We start from the raw sequence: 17,611 nt of genomic DNA on the forward strand, positions 1-17,611 counted from the left end.
TATTGCTGCTTTGGCAGACCATTCCAAATGCTCATCACTGGCCGCACAAGTCAAAACCATCTTTTTCACCCTTCCCCATCTAAGTCTATGATTATGTTCTTTTGTTGTAAAATAGCTGACTGTTAAGCATTTTGTGATGTTTATAGGATAGAGGTTAAACCAAAAGACTTGCATCTTTTGCACTTCAGGACGTCCCGAAGTATCTTTATAGCCAACGAAGCACTTTGATCAATTTACACATAGCAAGATTTTCCATAAACAGCAGTGTGATAATGGAGCTGTTTGAAGAATAAATACTGGCCAGAACATGGGGAGAACTCCCACGCACTACTTTGAATAGTGCCAATGAATCTTCAACGTCCACCTGACAGGGCAATCGAGATCTTGGATTAATTGTGCATCTAAAGGATGGTGTCTCCAACAATGCAATACTTCCTACGTCCCGCACCGGACTGTCAGCCTCGATTTTGTGCTCAAGCCTCTGCAGTCCGACTTGAACCCGCAACCTTCTGACAGATCCACAGCTAACGCCTTAAAATTCATCAGCAGTGACATCCTCAAGCAGTCCTGAAATGGTGGCATCCTACTTGTGAAAAAAAACCTCTCATTGGATTAGCCAATAAGCAACTGAATTTTATGACATTAAGGAAACAGTTCAAAGCTTAAAGAGAAGGGAGGAAGAGGAAAGGAGATAAAGGCAGGGAGGATGGAGGCGGTTGGGGGGGTGGTGGTGAACTCCTCAGCAAGGCGATTAAAAAAAGATATACTTTTACACTCTGGCAACTGGTAGATTTCTCTTCGAAGGGTTAAATTCCTTCAAAGAGATTCAGAATTTTATATTTGACACTTTTCCAACAGGAGTGTCATGGCAACTACCAACCTCACTGCATCTAATCAGCTCTCCCCGTAGGGGGCTTAGAATCAGACGAACTACGTATACAAATAGCTGGATCACCATTACAGAAAAACTGAAAGCTTGCCCTGCTGGACATAAAGGCAGTGGTAGAAACACGTTGTCTTATATGAACAGTGTAACTAGTTGTAAAGACTTGAAATTGCCTTTAAATCATACAAAAATGAGCCTAACCTTATGTCTTTGTTTAAGCTGAGATACTTAGTGAAAGAAAATGGTATGGGGAGCTGGCATGGAAGTGGGTTCATGGCTAGGTGGCTCAAAGAAAAATAAAGATACTGGCAAACATGCTGTTTATGCTTAAATTATTTCTATCGGTACGGTTATATTTGCAGAAATTTCAATTGTACAAATGCTTTACCTCTCATATTAGCATTCATTCCACCTCCTGAAGATCCATGGGAGTGACCATGGTTGTGGCTGTGACTATGACCATGGCCGTGTCCTCCATGTCCATGATCGCTATGTGAATGCCCATGTCCATGACTGTGGCCATGCTCCTGTGAGGTACAATTGCTTCGGGAACTGCCATGGGAATGTGCGTGGCTAAAGGCACAGATGCCAATCAGGTTCACTATCAGACCCCCAATGGAGACTGGCTGTATAAGATTAAGAAAGAAACAAACAATGGAACAAATAGTTCACTGCAATATTAGAATTAATACCTGCTTTAATCTATGATCAACATCTGGAACAATTGTACTTTACACTGAAATACAACTTCAATTATTAAAGTAAAATTATAAAATGATTCATGTTCTTCTCAAACTAATTTATTCACTAAAATACCAAAAACTTACGGTTAACATTTCTGTGTCTATATCAGGAGGATCAAAAACTCTGGCCACAGACTCAATGAAAACAAAAAATGCTATAACCATCAGGAAAAGTCCATTAATAAATCCAGACAGAATTTCAAGACGTCCATATCTGCACAGAAAAAGAGGAAAAGTTAAAATTTAATTTGAGAAATCATCATCAAGATCAACTCTAATTACAATGCCAGAATCAATACATTATTCTACACAGTAGCTGCATCATGACACATAACTGACAACCCTCTATTTTGAAACAGCAATTTGAAACAGATTTTTAGAAAATGTGCAGTATGCTTTGCCAAAACCTGATTTCGCTATATTATCAATAAATTGACAGCTAGCTATCATCTCTGCTATGTGAGGGAATCTGCCTCTTGTGAAATAACTACCGCATTTATCTAACATTTAAACAGGTAACTGCAGCTCAGTGTGCTCATTGTACATGGAATGTTTTCAGAGCGAAGAGCTTTCTTTTAACTTTGAAATCAGTACCACTCTTTTCTACACTCCAGCACATTTGTAAATTGAGAAAAAGGAGAAAAATATTAGGAAAACTAACCCGTAAGAGTAAATTCGAGTTGCCTTCCATCTGGTCATCAGGGCTGCAAAGAGGCCCAAGACTAGAGCTGAACAGTCAAACAGCATGTGGAATCCATCAGAGATAAGGCCAAGACTGTTGGTCCACACGCCATAGAATAATTCCACAAATGTAAAGGCCTAAAACACAAAGAAAATGGCAACTCAATGCATTGATTGTTCAGATCCCGTTTAATGCTGAACACAACTGCTCATTTTATGCATAATCATTGTTTTCTTACAGATAAATGAGCTATTACCTTAAATATGTGGAATAACAATAAGAATACATAAAGTAAATGGGAAAAATATTCCTAGACTGTATCAAGGTACATCTCCCAGATGGTGGCCTTCTGAACACCATCACAAAGATGGCCAGTTTATGTTCCATAACACACTTCCTGTACCCCTACTTTAGCCCTCTGAAAGGTTCATATTTGTTTTTGCCACCTCGATATCCTATTACTCCTGTACCTCCTGGATGCTCTTACATCCACATTCAATGTCTACTATACCTGCTTTCTTAACTATACCAAGTCCTAGTTGTCCATCATCTCATGCCTTGCTGAACATTAACAGCATCTGGTCTCCAAACACCTCATATTTAAGATGCTCATCCTTACATTTAGTTTACTTAATGATCCCTTCTCATCTCTGCAATCTCCTTCAAATATACTTTCCCACCTCACCAAAATTCTTTCCTTCACCCTATTCTGGTTCCCTTCATCTCTCTGTTCCACTAGCAATGGTTTTTCCTGTGGCAACATTAGTCCCACGTTTTGGAAATTCTTGTTGCCGTGATATTAACAGTCAACTACAAATTAACAAATATGCTGAATATAATTTCACGACACAATAGAATTTTAACTCTCATTAGTTACTAGCCCAGTACTACATCCAGTATAGTAGGTAGTGACAAAAAGCCTAGTTTTCAAAAGGAGAAGAAAAATTTAAGAAATCAAGCTCTTCTTCACACAAAGAGTGATCAATCATAAGGAAAACTGTTGAAAGTCTGGAATTAATTATGAACTAGTTAGAGACAGTGCATTGAAAAAATTCAGGGTTTTTTCATGGATAACCTAGGATGTGCCAAATGAGTTTCCCCATCCAGAATTACCTGGTAGTGGAACTACATATAATGCTAAAAAAATGAAGAACAACATTTGTTGCCCAGCCCTAATTACCTTTGGCAAGGTGGTGGCGAGCAGCCTTTCTGAACCACTGCTATCCATCTGGTGCAGGGTGCACTCACAGTGCTGCTGGGAAGGAAATTTCATGATTTTAAGTTTGTGACAGTGAAGAAACAGGGGTTCCAAGTCAGATGGTATGTGATTTGGAAGAGAACCTTCAGTAGTGGTTCTCCCATGCACCTGATGCCCTTATCCTTCGAACCAGTAGAGGTCATGGATTTGAAAACACTGTGGAAGGAGCCTTAATTCATCATGAAGAACAAATTAGGAGTAGGCCATTCGATCAGATCACGGCTGATTAAATTGTGGCTTCCACTCTACCACCTTCCTGAATCCTGTTCGACTCATGACCATTGAGGCAAATGGAGATTATTTGATCACACTCCTGATTTGTATCTTGTGGATGACGGCAGGCTTTGGCTATCAGGTGAGTTATTCATCTCAGAATTCCTAGCCTCTGATCTGCTCATAACCACTGCATTTATTAGATTGGACCAGTTCAGTTTCTGGTCAATGGCAAACTGCCTAGGAAATTCAAAGTGAGGGATTCAGCAAAGGTAGTGTCACTGAATGTCAACGGGAAATGATTAGATTTTCTGTTGTTGGAGATGGTGATTGCCTTGGCACTTGTGCAGCATAATGTTATTTGCCACTTACCACCCCAAGCTGGAATGTTGTCCAGATCTTGCTGCAGGTGGATATAGACTACTACAGCATCCAAGGAGATGAGCAGAGGACTGAACATTGTACAATCATCAGTGAACATTTCCACTTCTGAACATGTGACAGAAGGCAGATCATTCATTGAAGTATTTAAAGGTAGTTGGATACTACCCTGAGGAACTCCTGAAGCAATGTCCTGGGATTGAGACTTGGTCTCTAACAACAACAACCATCTTCTTTGTGGGTGGACTTCTTGATGCCACAATTGATCAGATGCTGCCTTCATGTCAAGAGCAGTCACTTTCACCTCTGCTTGAGTTCAGCTCTTTTGTCCATGTTTAGACCAAGGCTGAAATGAGGCCAAGAGCTGAATGGCATTGGTGCAATGAATGCCAATATTATTTCAAAGCAACAAAATTTAAAAGAACAAAGTCAGCTTACACCAAGGTTTGTAACCCAGATGACTCATGCATTTGTATCTTAATCAAAACCCCGTGAATCTCATTACCCATAAATTTTAAAATGTTTTGTTACTTTGAGCTATGTAAACATGAAATACTCACTAGGTTAAGACAGAGAAAGTAGAAGATCTGTCTTGAATCATACTCTTCCAAAATTTGTTTCAAAGATTCTTTGATAAACTTGGGCACTGACTGGGAAGTATGTTGTAAGGCATCACCCATAAAGTTATACAGTGGGGTACCTTCAGGTGAGTAACCAACTAGAGTACCCTTTTGGCCTTTCTTGGAAGGTGAGGATAAAATGGTAGCAGCTGGAGAGATATAAACACAAGTGAGTTGCATTGAAACTTTTTAATGTTTGCAATATTTGTCCCTTTTTCAACTTCTCTTAACACTTGAATATTCCTATTTCTGTAAGCAACACTAAACATCAATGAAGGTATTCAACAAGAGAAGTCTCAAGAGCTCCAAATACGATTACTTGGGTGACTAGTATTATCCCATAAACAATGAGATGACAAGCAAATCTATTTTTTGGTGAGTGCTGTTCGAGAGAGGAGTATCGGTTAGGAATTCAGCATCTAATTATAGCTATACTTTTATTTTGGGTGTTAATGCATAACAGGAACCATTTTACAAAAATGACATGCCTGAATTTCACTAGAATTTTCTCTGTGAAGAAAAATCTTTTTATCCAGTTACACAAATGGTTGCACTCAAAGGAAAAATTAACAAATCATACCAATTAACTTATGAAACTAGTGGCTTTTGTGCAAATATCTCAAAAAAATATATTCGAAATATTAACTGATTCAATCACCTAATGTGGAAAATATTTATAAACTGATCTTATTAGTTGGAATTCTGGTTCAGAATTAGGAAGATATTTGAAAGGGTAAACAATAAATGATTGTTTCCATCAATGTAATCGTTAATAGAGAGGACACTAGAAGATAAAGGGGGTAAGTTAAAAGAAATGCTTTCACACAGGAGATCATAGCACATTAAATGCAACATGGTTTGCAAGGTAGGGAACATACCAGCATTCAAAAGGAAATTGTCAAAAAAAGAAAAAAATGAAATTAGAATGTCTAAAACCATAGCAATGACACAAGCACAATAAGCTGAACAACCTTGTTCTTTGCTGAACTAATGGTATCTTAAAACAAGAACACTCACCTAGTATGAAGAAAATAGCACTAACCACCACTCCACCTGACAATACGTGTTCAGTGCTGTGCTGCAGGGTTTGCTTGTTGATAACACGTAGCTGGTCGGTTATTGGATGCATCCAGAAATTAGCTAGAAGTAAGGCTCCAAAAAAGACCAGAACCGAACCGTATTGTGCACACTTTGGAGCTTCCATTTTGGCTGAGCATATTGATTCCACATAGAAGTCCAATATTAACACACAGAAGATGACAGTCCCAAATGGCATGACAAGGGACGACCAGGATTCTATTTTACTCTACAATACAAAAAATAAAATATCCAACAAAGAGGCATTTCATTTTTTATGTTATCGTAATAGGTCAACGTTCTAGTTATTATTCACTGTAAATTTCAAACGAACGCTACAAAGAACACAAGTCAGTTTAACTAACAGAAACTAACGTATTTGTATTCTGAGGAAAGCAGTCTCAAGAACAATGTAGGCATTACTTTAGTACCAGAACATTTACCGACAACCAAACTACACATAATAATGGCATTTCTCAATAGGATTGATGGGTATAAAAATAATAGATGCAATTTAAATTTGAGGTGTTTTTAACTTGTGGTTATTGCAAAGCATAGGAAAATATAGGACATAAAACGATCTTGCAGTTCACTTGGCCAGTCTTGAACATTGGCACCTGACAATTGTTCACTCCTATAAATATCTATTCTATCTTTTCTTAAGCTGTTTACACTGTCTCTTGCATGGTCTAATCTCCATAACAACTTATAACTGGTAAATGCATCCATAGTTGCAAAAGCACTAAATGTGTTACCTCTGTTGTTGCAGTCAAGATGACTACCCATGGAAACAATAACACAGCTGAAGTTAGAGTAGATAATGTGTGCAGGCGTTTAGCTCCCCCGACATCCACAGACAGCTTTCTGGAGGCTGTATGAAAACCAACTTTGAAACACAACGATATCACCAGTAATAAAACCCCACCCTAAAAGAGACAATGCCAAAGTTAATGAGATAGTGAATGTCCATCAACACTGTTTCTTTCAAAAGGAAACACATGGTGCAAATTAAAGTCTCATAGGTGTGATTTCTATGTTTTTGTTTCAGAAACAAGTGCCCTCCCTGTCTACCTTTAAAAATGCCTTTGGAAGAGGAAGAATCATACTGAATCATAAAATCATAGAATTCCTCCAGTGCAGAAAGCGGCCATTTGGCCCATCAAATCTGCACTGACCACAGGTCCTATGATTCTATGAACCTCCAAATCCAATGTCCTCCAAGACTGCAAGGAGGCTGTCTTCATTCGGCTAGCAGCCTCGACACGAGGGATCGCTTTACTGTTGAGGTCGGAAATTGGCCCTATTGGTGTCTTAATTGCATAATTTATTGCCAGTCTCCATATATTGGCAGCTGTACCACATTCTTGCCTGCATTGCAGAACATCCCCAAGTGACAGGAATTCAGAGATATCCAGATACTTCCTATTTTCTGCTCCGTTAACACAGAAACGACTCTCAATTTGTAATGATATGGCAGAAAACATGAGGAAACATTTCTTCTTAAATAGGGAGGGTAAAAAAACAGACTGTTGATAATGCCCACCAGACTCTACCCATAGATAATACTGAATATTCCACACACAATAGTGAAATGGTAAACTATTATGCACTCTTTAAACCTCAAGTTTTAGGTCCTGAGAAAAAGTCATTTTGAAATGTCCAGAGTCAGACTTCATCTGACAATTTTGAACACAAATTAAAAATGTGCAAATGAAATGTTTCAGAATTGACTAAATTCGGATGACAGCCCATTAATCTGATTGAATTGTCAGCTAATGTCATCTTTGCCATTACAAGAAAATTACCTTGTGGTCTGCTACTCCAAGGAGAGAGATGACTGTGTACAGTGCATGGGTTAAGGCACTGTCATGATGTCCCTCAGCTACAAGATAGAATTAAGGAACTAAACACAGCATGGTTTAAATACTGTCCAAATAAAGCGGTCGTATTTTATACTTATCCATCAGCAGAAAGGATACGGTGTTCAGCCATTTTGGCCATCAGGTCATCATTGTCAAACAACAACAAACATATGACAGCAATAATGAAGAATGCAGCTCCTCTTGTCTATTGGATTGGGAGAAGAAATTGTATACGTTTGAATTAATCAAATGCAAATTCCCCAGTTTAACTTAATTCAATAGCTTTCAAACTTTTCTAACTGAAGGAATTCCCCCAGCCCCCTACAAATGCTAACAACCTAGTCTTTGTCCTAAAGACTTCCAAAATATAGTAAAAACATTTCCAAAAAACTGAAGATATTGCTACAATGAAGAAGATATTAATACAAAAATCCTTAAAAGATTTTTTAGCAAACTGACAACACAAATGATGCAGAAAATGCATCAGGTAATGCAATCTCAGGACTTACAGAATCATAGAATCCTACCTGCAGAAAGAGGCCGTTCGGCCATTGAATGTGCACCGACCACAATCCCATCCAGGCCCTATCCGCATAACCCCAAACATTTACCCTAGCTAGTTCCCCCCTCCCCCTGACACCAAGCGTCAATTTAGCATGGCCAATCCACATAACTTGCACATCTTTGGAGTCTTCTCGTACACTGCGGGTTCGGGAACCCTAGAATGAACAAGGTGCAACTGAATTACTGTTTTTGCTCAATGAGTTGCTGAGTCACACAGCTCCGGCACTGTCGAATTTCAATCCCAGTTCTGTGCAAAATCATTTGCTCTCAGACAGTGGCAATGGGGCGAAACCATCAACAAGAGTTTTGTGCTCAACTAGTATGCAGCTGCTTAGAATGGTGTGTGTGTGGACTTCAAGTGAGGAAAGGATCAGGAATAATGGTGTTGTATTGTCATATGGGCAGTTTAAGAACTCAAACTGCAGGAGTTTATATATGAAAAGTATCAGTATGAACAGTGTTTGAGGATATCTTCATCCTCAGCAAAACAATATGGGAGAAAAATATTCAACTCAAAGGAAAAACACTATAAACCCTTTGCATGGCTCAGAAAATTTGTGAATTGTCATGGAGCTATTACAGTTCCATCAACAGACTGAGGGAGCTGGAAATTTCTCATTAAATTACAAGACAATCATCCAACAGAAAACACAATGACATCATAAACTATGTGCTCAAAGTATGAATGCTTCAGGTTATGCAAATTCTTCAACTGGAGACTTTTTTGAAATTTGATGATTGATGCCAACTAACAGCTAAATATGTTTTTCAAGAAAATAGAATGATGCAGTGTCATATAATTTGGGAAACTTTGAACTTTTGAATTTTGCAGGATAGCAAACTGCCCTGGCATATTCAAATGTATTCATGGATAAAAAACAAACTTTTGAGCTCTTGAGAAATCAAGGGATTATGGGAGCTGGTGGGAAAGTAGTATTGAGGCTGAAGAGCAGCCATTACTGCAATGAATGATGTAGTTGTGTTAGGGGTTCTGGGTTTTACACAAACAGAAAACATGTGATTTGCACACAGATTCAAACTAACATACAACAGGTTTATTCTAGACGTTCTCTGCACTACACACAATACAGTAAGATGACGCACAACACCAGGTTAAAGTCCAACAGGTTTATTTGGAATCACGAGCATTTGGAGCTCTGGCACCTCCACATCATGGCTACACAAGATACGAACTGAAAGCATCACCTTTAAATCATGTGATCATCTCTTAAACCAAACTGCAACCTTTTGAATATATAACAGCCCTCCCCCTTTACTGCTGTGGTCACAACACCAAATTACTACAATACCATACATAGAATTAGCAATACTGAATATCTTTGTGCGTGTCCTGAAAATCACATCGATTGATTTTAAAGAAAGATGTTTTAGCTTTTGTTAGCATGTCCTAGTAGGTTGCCCACTAGGTTCTGAAGTGATGTATTCCACCCTGTATGTATAATACATTTAGCTGTTGCTCTTCATCACATCTCTGGACATTCTCTTTTCCAGTTTCAATTCTTTTCTTCCATGTTGTAAATTATTTTTGTAGGCTGCAACTTGTTCTTCTTGAAGGTACCCAGATTCTTCTTCTGAATATTCTTCTGAGGTAAGCTGGCCTAACCTAACAAGCTTTTGCAATGTGATCCATTTTGCCACAGTCTTTGAATTGACCATCCTTTCCCCAGCATTGACTCACTGAATGGCTCATTTTGGCCCATCTGTCACCTGCCTGTTGCTGTATTGACTTCTTATGGGCAGTCCCTAACTTGTAGATCTTCATTCCTGCATTAAATTGTGAAGTGTCTTTGTGAAGTATTCCACTGACACTGATTTCTACTGCTGTCTTTAAAGTCAAAGCATTTTCAGTAAGCAATCTTCTTTGGATGGCCTCATTTTGGAGACCACAAACTAGATGATTGAGGAGCATCTTCTAATGACGCAACAAACTCACAATGTTGTGCCAACCTAAATTGCGACAAACTGAGCAATGTTTTTGCCTTCTACTTGATTCTTTCAGTGGAACCTGAACCATTCTACAATGATCAATGGCTTTGGAGAGTAATGTCTTCCAGGATCTTTGTCATATCATCGTAAAATTCGGTTCCTGGCTTTGCTGGATGAACCAAGTTCTGGGGCAAATTGAAGGTTTTACTGCCATCATGATCTCAATCTTCTTGTTGTTTGCCATTTCAAATAAACCATCTTACTCTCACGTCTTTGGCATGTAATGTCCCAGCAAAGTCAATGGAAACTACAGGAACAGCAGACTCGATGGGCCAAATGGCCTTTTTCTGCATTGTAGAATTCTACAATTTCTATGAGTTGAGGAGATTTTGCACATGCGCCATTTTTGGTGAAAACCATTCCTACAAGTTGGTTGTGTATGGGGTTTCCTAGGTTAGCTCTCAGGAGAGGAGCTGAAATTCTTAGAGGTTTTGAAGGGCTCTGTGATTGAGTTTGATGACCAATGTGCTAAGGGGGCAGCTAACCAATTTGTAATATTCGCTGTAGTAACTGCCATTTAGTGTGTAAGTTATAGTTTATAATCAATTGCAATTTACCAATTAATGTTTTGTTGAATCTGGGTGTTAAGATTTTAGATGGTGAGCTAAGGTAGTATTTACTTTGACTCTTGTATAGTAAAAATCCCTGTTTTAAACTATGGAATACTGTGGCTTCTTTCTCTAAGTAACTGGGACTTTAGATTTATTTAAAAAAAGTTAGTCTCTACTGAGATAGCAACAGGAGCCTAAAGTACCTTGCTGCAGAAATAACAATATCCATAACTACAACTGTTAAACTTGCAATTGGTGAGTAACATAATTTATAATTGGCTCCATCAAACAAAGAGCTCTTCATACTGTAATTTCCAAATGGAGTGAAGAAAGTGAAATTCATTAAAGCAGTTTGGATGATGCATTACTCAACCTTTGCTCACCCACTACAGGAACCCTCTGATTACGTTATATGTGGTTACAGTTATTCATTCTGAATTAATAGACAGAAAACTAATTGAAGTACAAAGCATAATATCACAATCAATTTAAGGATTTGTATTTTAGCATAGTACACTGGATCATTAGCGGTTGGACAATGGTCTAATTATGAAGATACAACTATTAAACTTGTCCAACATATTAAAATGCTCACCCCATCAGCCAATAAGATTTAATAGATTTAATAATTTGACATTCTCTCATAATTCCATTTTACGTATTCATTATTTTGCATTTAGTCCTAGCTGCTAAACATGAGTGATGCCATACCTCAAAACACATTAATTCATTGAAATAATCAAATATACTTTAATTGAAACAAGTTCATTCACAGAATTTATATTGGGTGTACTGCGCACAATTCATTCATACCAACTACAGATGTGGCATTTATTTTTCTTTCAGCCCTAAATCAGGGTTAAGGCATCAGCATTTACAGGAGTTAAATGATGCAATTGTCTGCATGCTGCTCAAAAGTTTTTTTGGCATCTACAATGAGAATTTTTTTTTAAATGACTGCTTAAATTAAGTTTAAGAATTTTTTCTTTTGTGGCTTTCATGAAATTTTTCAGGCTTAAATATTAGATCCCACCAGTAAATTAGTCAAATATATTAAGAATAGAAGTTTTCCACTTTTGTGTTTTAAATTTAATGTAATGAATTTAACAGTTTATTAAATTCAGCACTCACCTCCAGATATACATTTGACCAGTTAAAATAAACACCAGGACTCAAAGATCCATTTTGTAGTATATGCTACTCTTCTCTATTTATAAGGGAGAATTTTAACCAACTGAAAATAATCACCAAGTATTAACGCCATTCATAAAGGTTGTTCAATACTAACAGCAGTTATAATACTGTTTTAAATACCAGTGTCTATTTAGCTTGCTGAATTTATCTAAAGAAGTTACAGAATTTATCGCCTTAACGTACAATACTTTTCTCCATCTTTTTACAAGTGAATATGCAGAGGATGCCTTGGTGATGTACAGTACCTTTGCTGGGCCTCCATCAGAGCTGGTAAACAAAACGCCAAGCAGTGAAATGACAACAATGTCACTATGTTCAAACAGAAGTACTGTTCTGTCAAGAGAAAATATAAGGGTATACATCTTTAAATTCAAAAGGCTTTAATTAAGATAATCAGAACAGAGCAATCCACATCAGAGTGGTGCACCAATACACTCCATCACAGTGCATTAGAACAGACTCTCATTCATAATATTCCAAAAGACTATGAATTCTACTGGAAAGCAGTGAATGAATGCAAAGATACTTCCTCCAGAGGAAGGAAGAGTCAACGGAGGTCAACTTAAAATCAGCGCTTGCACATTTCCCTGTGCCTTGCTAAACAAGAGGCATTTGTAGACATCTGCAAGCAAGTGATCCTCTTAAGGCAGGGACAGATGTATGGCATAGGATGACCTAGAACAGACCTACAGCCCTTGAGATCTTCTGATCCTGCAAATGAGTGAAATATATTTGAAACACAAAATAAACTGACTAACAATAGACTCGCCCTCCTGATACCTTTTAATACACACACCTCATGATCCTACTGCCAGGAGTGCCTAAACGACTTACCCATTTCTTACAACACACATATAAATCTGCCATGTTTGAATCTTGTATTTTGAATGCAGCCCAGAATCATGGGGCAGGGTGAATGATGGTTGCTTTCCCCCACGCCAAATCTATAATGACGTGTTCCTGGCAGATGCCAAGATAAGGGGTGGCACAGTGGTTAGCGCTGCTGCCTCAGTGTGCCAGATATCTGCGTTCTATTCCCAGCTTGGGTCACTGTCTGGGTGGAGTTTGCATATTCCCCCTGCGTTTGCACTGTTTTCCTCCGGTTGCTCTGGCTTCTTTCTACAGTCCAAAGATGTGCTGGTTAGGTTCACTGGCCATACTAAATTCTCCCTCAGTGCACCCGAACAGGTACTGAAGTGTGGTGACTAGGGGATTTTCACAGTAGCTTCATTACAGTGTGAATGTAAGCCTACTTGTGACTAACATATAAATTTCAAAAACTTTAAGGGAATGAGCAGGAGCCAAGCAGAGTGTGTCGAGCCTCTCATTATATTAATCATGCACAGAATGGGAGTTTGGTCACCATGTTAGATTTGCTATTCATCAGTTCTCTAGCATTATGCCCTTTTCAAACATGATTATATATGGGTTGCCGTGCCTCTGCTATCTCTCCCCAAAATTCCTTAATAAATTAATCAAACTCTGAAAATGTTTTTAACGTCCCATTTTATTTTCAATGCACTCATCTACTTACTTCACCATCTAATGCTTTGTCCATTTATTCTATCTACTTGGTAAATACCAGAAATTTAATGTTAAATATAATTTTGAAAAATAATATTTCTCCCAGCTCTTCATTGTCATGTGTATTATTTGTTTCCTTAGCTGTCCCATTCCCACCCTTGCCTTCCTGTCTTTAATTGATGTGTTTGCACAACATTCTGCACCCTCTCCTTTCCTATGGAAATATGTACAATATGCTTTGTTCGTATAGTGTGACAATACTTTTCGCTGCATATACATGCAACAATAATAAATCAAATCAAAGATAGATATTAGATTTTGTCTTATATGTCTTGATAAATTTTCATGGTTCTTCTTTGCCTTCCAAATTATATTTTCACTTCTCTCCTAATTACTTAGTATTCTCTCATCATATTTCTTCTTGTGCAGTCCCTCAGGGTCAAGGACAACTTGCTTCCACACTAAAAATCTGTGACTGAAAAGTCCAATGTGTGACCTGCAGTCTCTGTCACAGGTGGGGCAGACAGTAGTGGATGCGTGAGGTGCCTGGGTTGCCACGTACTCCTTTCTCTTTGCTTCAGCTTGCTCTCAGCAATAAAACTTGAGGTTTTCAGCTCCTTCTTGGATGCTTTTCCTCCACTTCAGGTGATCTTGCTCTCAAAGCCCAGAGTAAAGTGCTTGTTTGGGAATCTTATGTCAGATATGCAGATGTCATAGTCTGTCCACCAGAACTGATCTGACTGTGGTCAATGCTTTGATGCCAGGAATGTTGGCCTGAGCAAGAACACTGACGTTGGTGCACATATCTTTCCAATGGATTTGCAGGGTTTTGCACAGAGAGCAGTACTTCTCCTGCGTTTTGAACTGCCTGCTTGTACGTAGTCCACGTCCAAGCCGTATAGGAGGGCAGATATCACTACTGCTCAGCAGACCATGAGCTTGGTGCTGCGTCCGAGGTCCTGGTTTTCAAACACACACTTCCTCAGGCTAGCAAGGGCTGCACTGGCACACAGAAGATGGTGCTGAACTTCACTGATGTCTGCTCTTGTTGACAGTAGGCTCCCAAAGTACGGAAAATGATCCACATTGTCCAAAGCCTCAATGTGGATTTTGATAATTGATGGCTTGGTAGAGGACCTCTGTCTTATGGATGTTCAGTGTAAGGCCCATCATCTTGTACACCTTGGTGGAAGTGTTGACAATGGCTTGGGGTGCAACCTCAATGTGCGCAGGCGCTTCTCCATGATATTTTAATGCTTCAATAGGGATGGCACTGCTCCAGAGGCATTGTTGTTTGATTTATGAATAATATTTTCTACCTTGTGATGATTTGGTGTTGTACTGAGATGCTGGTGGATAACATTCTAAGGGTTGGAGATGGTGACAATCGTGTTGAAGATAGATTCTCTGTTAAGGAGGTTTCCGAATTACTCCTTCCAGATAGCTTGGGCTGCTTCTATTCTTGAGCACATCTCTGTTCTTGGTCATCAGTGGGATGGGGCCTTGGGTGTTTGGACCATAAGCATACTTGACTGTGTTAAAGAAACCTTGTGTGTCATGGTTGTCAGATAACTGCTAGATCTTCTGCGCTTTCTCCACCCACCATTTGGCTGTGGGTTTTTTTTGCTGGACTCCAGATTTCAGCAGAGCTGCTTTCTTGTAATAGAGTTGGGTTGCTGTCTCAGGTTCAGAAAGGCCTTGCACTTATCAGCTCCTGGATCCTATCATCAAACCAGTCTTGGCGTTTTCTGGGCAAGTGACCAAATGTCTCTTTGCAGGTGCTGATTATGGAGGCCCTGAGGGCTAACCAGGAGTTGTGGACACTCTACACCTCTGGGTTACCAGGAGTCATCAGGTTGGCAGTAAGGCACTGGACAAACAGGGCTCTATCATCAGTACCCCATGACATTGTTTCTGTTGCAGCTTTGGGACTACATCGATGTTGACCAGAGTGTGGATTAGACAGTAGCTCATTGACTTCTGTCATGATATGGGTGATACACATGACCTTATGGGCCCTTGCTCAAATCATGATCAATCAAGTAGGTGCCAGTGCTTGGAGTGTATGCACACGTACACCTACTGTTTTCATTTCACCTTTCCCCAGGACCTCAAGTGCAGTGGCAACCTCATGAGCTCATCAGCTGCCAACAGTCCCCCACTGCTCCTCCCTCTCACTGTGAATGGCCCTGCAGCTCCTCCCTCTCGCTGCAAATGGGCCTGCTGCTCACTTTTCTTGATGATGATTATTGCCTCTACATCCTCTTTTCACCCACTCTTCTATGTTGTGTTTAGTCCCCCAGGTCCTTTGTTCACCTGCTGTTGTACTGCTCTACCAGGTCTATATTGATCACATGCCTCTTTCCTGACTTTTTTTGTTCACTTCCATCTTTAGTCATCCATGAAGTTTCAGAGTTTAGTTCCTTTCCTTTTATAGAATTTTTTTTCCTGCACTCATCCTTTTCTGACAACCCCTGTTCATGAGCTGTTCTTGATCTACATTGGCTATGCCATCCCTTAGTTGAATATGCTATGCCTGTGAGGCACCTGGCCTCATACACATGCACAAACTGCCCAGATCACACGAAAACAGAAATGTGCGCTGAGAATTATCGTCAGCCCTCAGTACCAGCTACATGACAACATCCTTCAAGTTGCAAAATTTTGGAATTCTACAAACCAAGAGGAATTAATATTTGGACTAAATTCAGAAAATTCCTTAGGCAATCTAATTATCACCACTATGCCAAGGCAAGACAACTCAACCCAGTAAGATGCAGGATGAAAGGTACCAATATAGACCTTATTCCTTATATGATCCACGTCCTCAATGTACTTAAATGATTCAATCTATATGTGCTTCATTACCCGTAATGTAGTAGTTTGTAATTTTAATATAATTTAGTAGTAGTTTGCAATTTTAATATAATTTAATTCAATACTTCTTTCAAAGTCCCACCCCCTACTTCCCCAAGACCTGCTCAATTTGTCTATTTTTGTTACGACATAATTGTCACACAATTTTAACTTGATTACTTAGTCTATGTATGGATTTTCCAATGCAAATCACAGTGCAATTCAATCTTTGGACTGAAAAATTTCTTGAATAAAATATTATTTTTAAACACCATTATTATTACTCAATGTTGAACAGTGTTTTATGTTTCCCAGTGTCATTCTACATTGTTGTTGCAATTATACAGGGCCTTGTTGATGCCACATCTCGAGTATTGTGCGCAGTTTCGGTCTTCTTTTCTGAGGATATTCTTGCTCTTGAGGGAGTGCAGGGAAGGTTTACCAGGCTGATTCCAGGGATGGCAGGACTGATGTGCGAGGAGAGAGTAACCAGGCTAGAATTATTTTCACTAGAGTTCAGACAGTGAAGGGGGATCTCATAGAGACTTGTAAAATTCTAACAGGTCTAGACAGGATAAATGCATGGAGGATGTTCCCCCACTGCTGGGGGAGTCCAGGACCAGGCATCACAGTCTAAGGATTCAGGGTAGACCATTTAGGGTGAAGGTGAGGAGGCATTTCTTCACCCAAAGAGTGTTGGGCCTGTAGAATTCATTACCACAGGAAGTAATTGATGCCAAAACATTAAATGCATTCAAGAGGTGGCTGGATTTAGCAGTCGGGGCAAATGGGATCAAAGGTTATGGGGAAAGAGCAGGATTAGGCTTTGGGTTGGATGATCAGCCAACATCTTAATGAGTGGTGAAGCAGGCTTGAAGGGCCAAATGGCCGCCTCCTATCATAGAAGATAGTTTCTTCTATGTTTCTATGTAATGTATTTTCCTGATTGTCTCCACTGAGTGCATTGATGTACAGATAAATTCAATTTTCTCACTAAGTTTAATCGTCTTTTTAGATTCCTATTCTACAACTCCTTTGCTATCAATGTGTTGGAAAGAAGTGCTGCAGAACATCTTGTGGATGGTACACATGGCATCCATAGTGTTGCCAGTGGTGGATTGGCACTAATCAAGCCAGCTGCTTTGCCCTGGATGGTGTTGAGCTTCCCGAGTGTTGTTAGAGCTGCAATCATC

At 39.2% G+C, this 17,611-nt stretch overlaps 1 protein-coding gene across 1 annotated transcript in view; it reads right to left on the reverse strand.

The window, feature by feature from the left end:
• slc30a5 (solute carrier family 30 member 5) overlaps window positions 1–17,611 on the reverse strand; it is a 48,966-nt gene that overhangs the window by 9,013 nt on the left and 22,342 nt on the right. The window contains exons 5-13 of the mRNA XM_080189357.1: window positions 12,284–12,371; window positions 7,840–7,927; window positions 7,666–7,742; window positions 6,616–6,786; window positions 5,801–6,089; window positions 4,724–4,932; window positions 2,291–2,448; window positions 1,714–1,843; window positions 1,275–1,512 (exon numbers count right to left, since the gene is read on the reverse strand). Coding sequence (XP_080045483.1) covers window positions 1,275–1,512; window positions 1,714–1,843; window positions 2,291–2,448; window positions 4,724–4,932; window positions 5,801–6,089; window positions 6,616–6,786; window positions 7,666–7,742; window positions 7,840–7,927; window positions 12,284–12,371 — 1,448 coding nt within the window. The remainder of the gene's footprint in view (window positions 1–1,274; window positions 1,513–1,713; window positions 1,844–2,290; window positions 2,449–4,723; window positions 4,933–5,800; window positions 6,090–6,615; window positions 6,787–7,665; window positions 7,743–7,839; window positions 7,928–12,283; window positions 12,372–17,611) is intronic.

Source organism: Carcharhinus amblyrhynchos, chromosome 5 (assembly GCF_965287045.1).
Source record: "Carcharhinus amblyrhynchos chromosome 5, sCarAmb.v2.hapA, whole genome shotgun sequence".
NCBI lineage: Eukaryota > Metazoa > Chordata > Chondrichthyes > Carcharhiniformes > Carcharhinidae > Carcharhinus > Carcharhinus amblyrhynchos.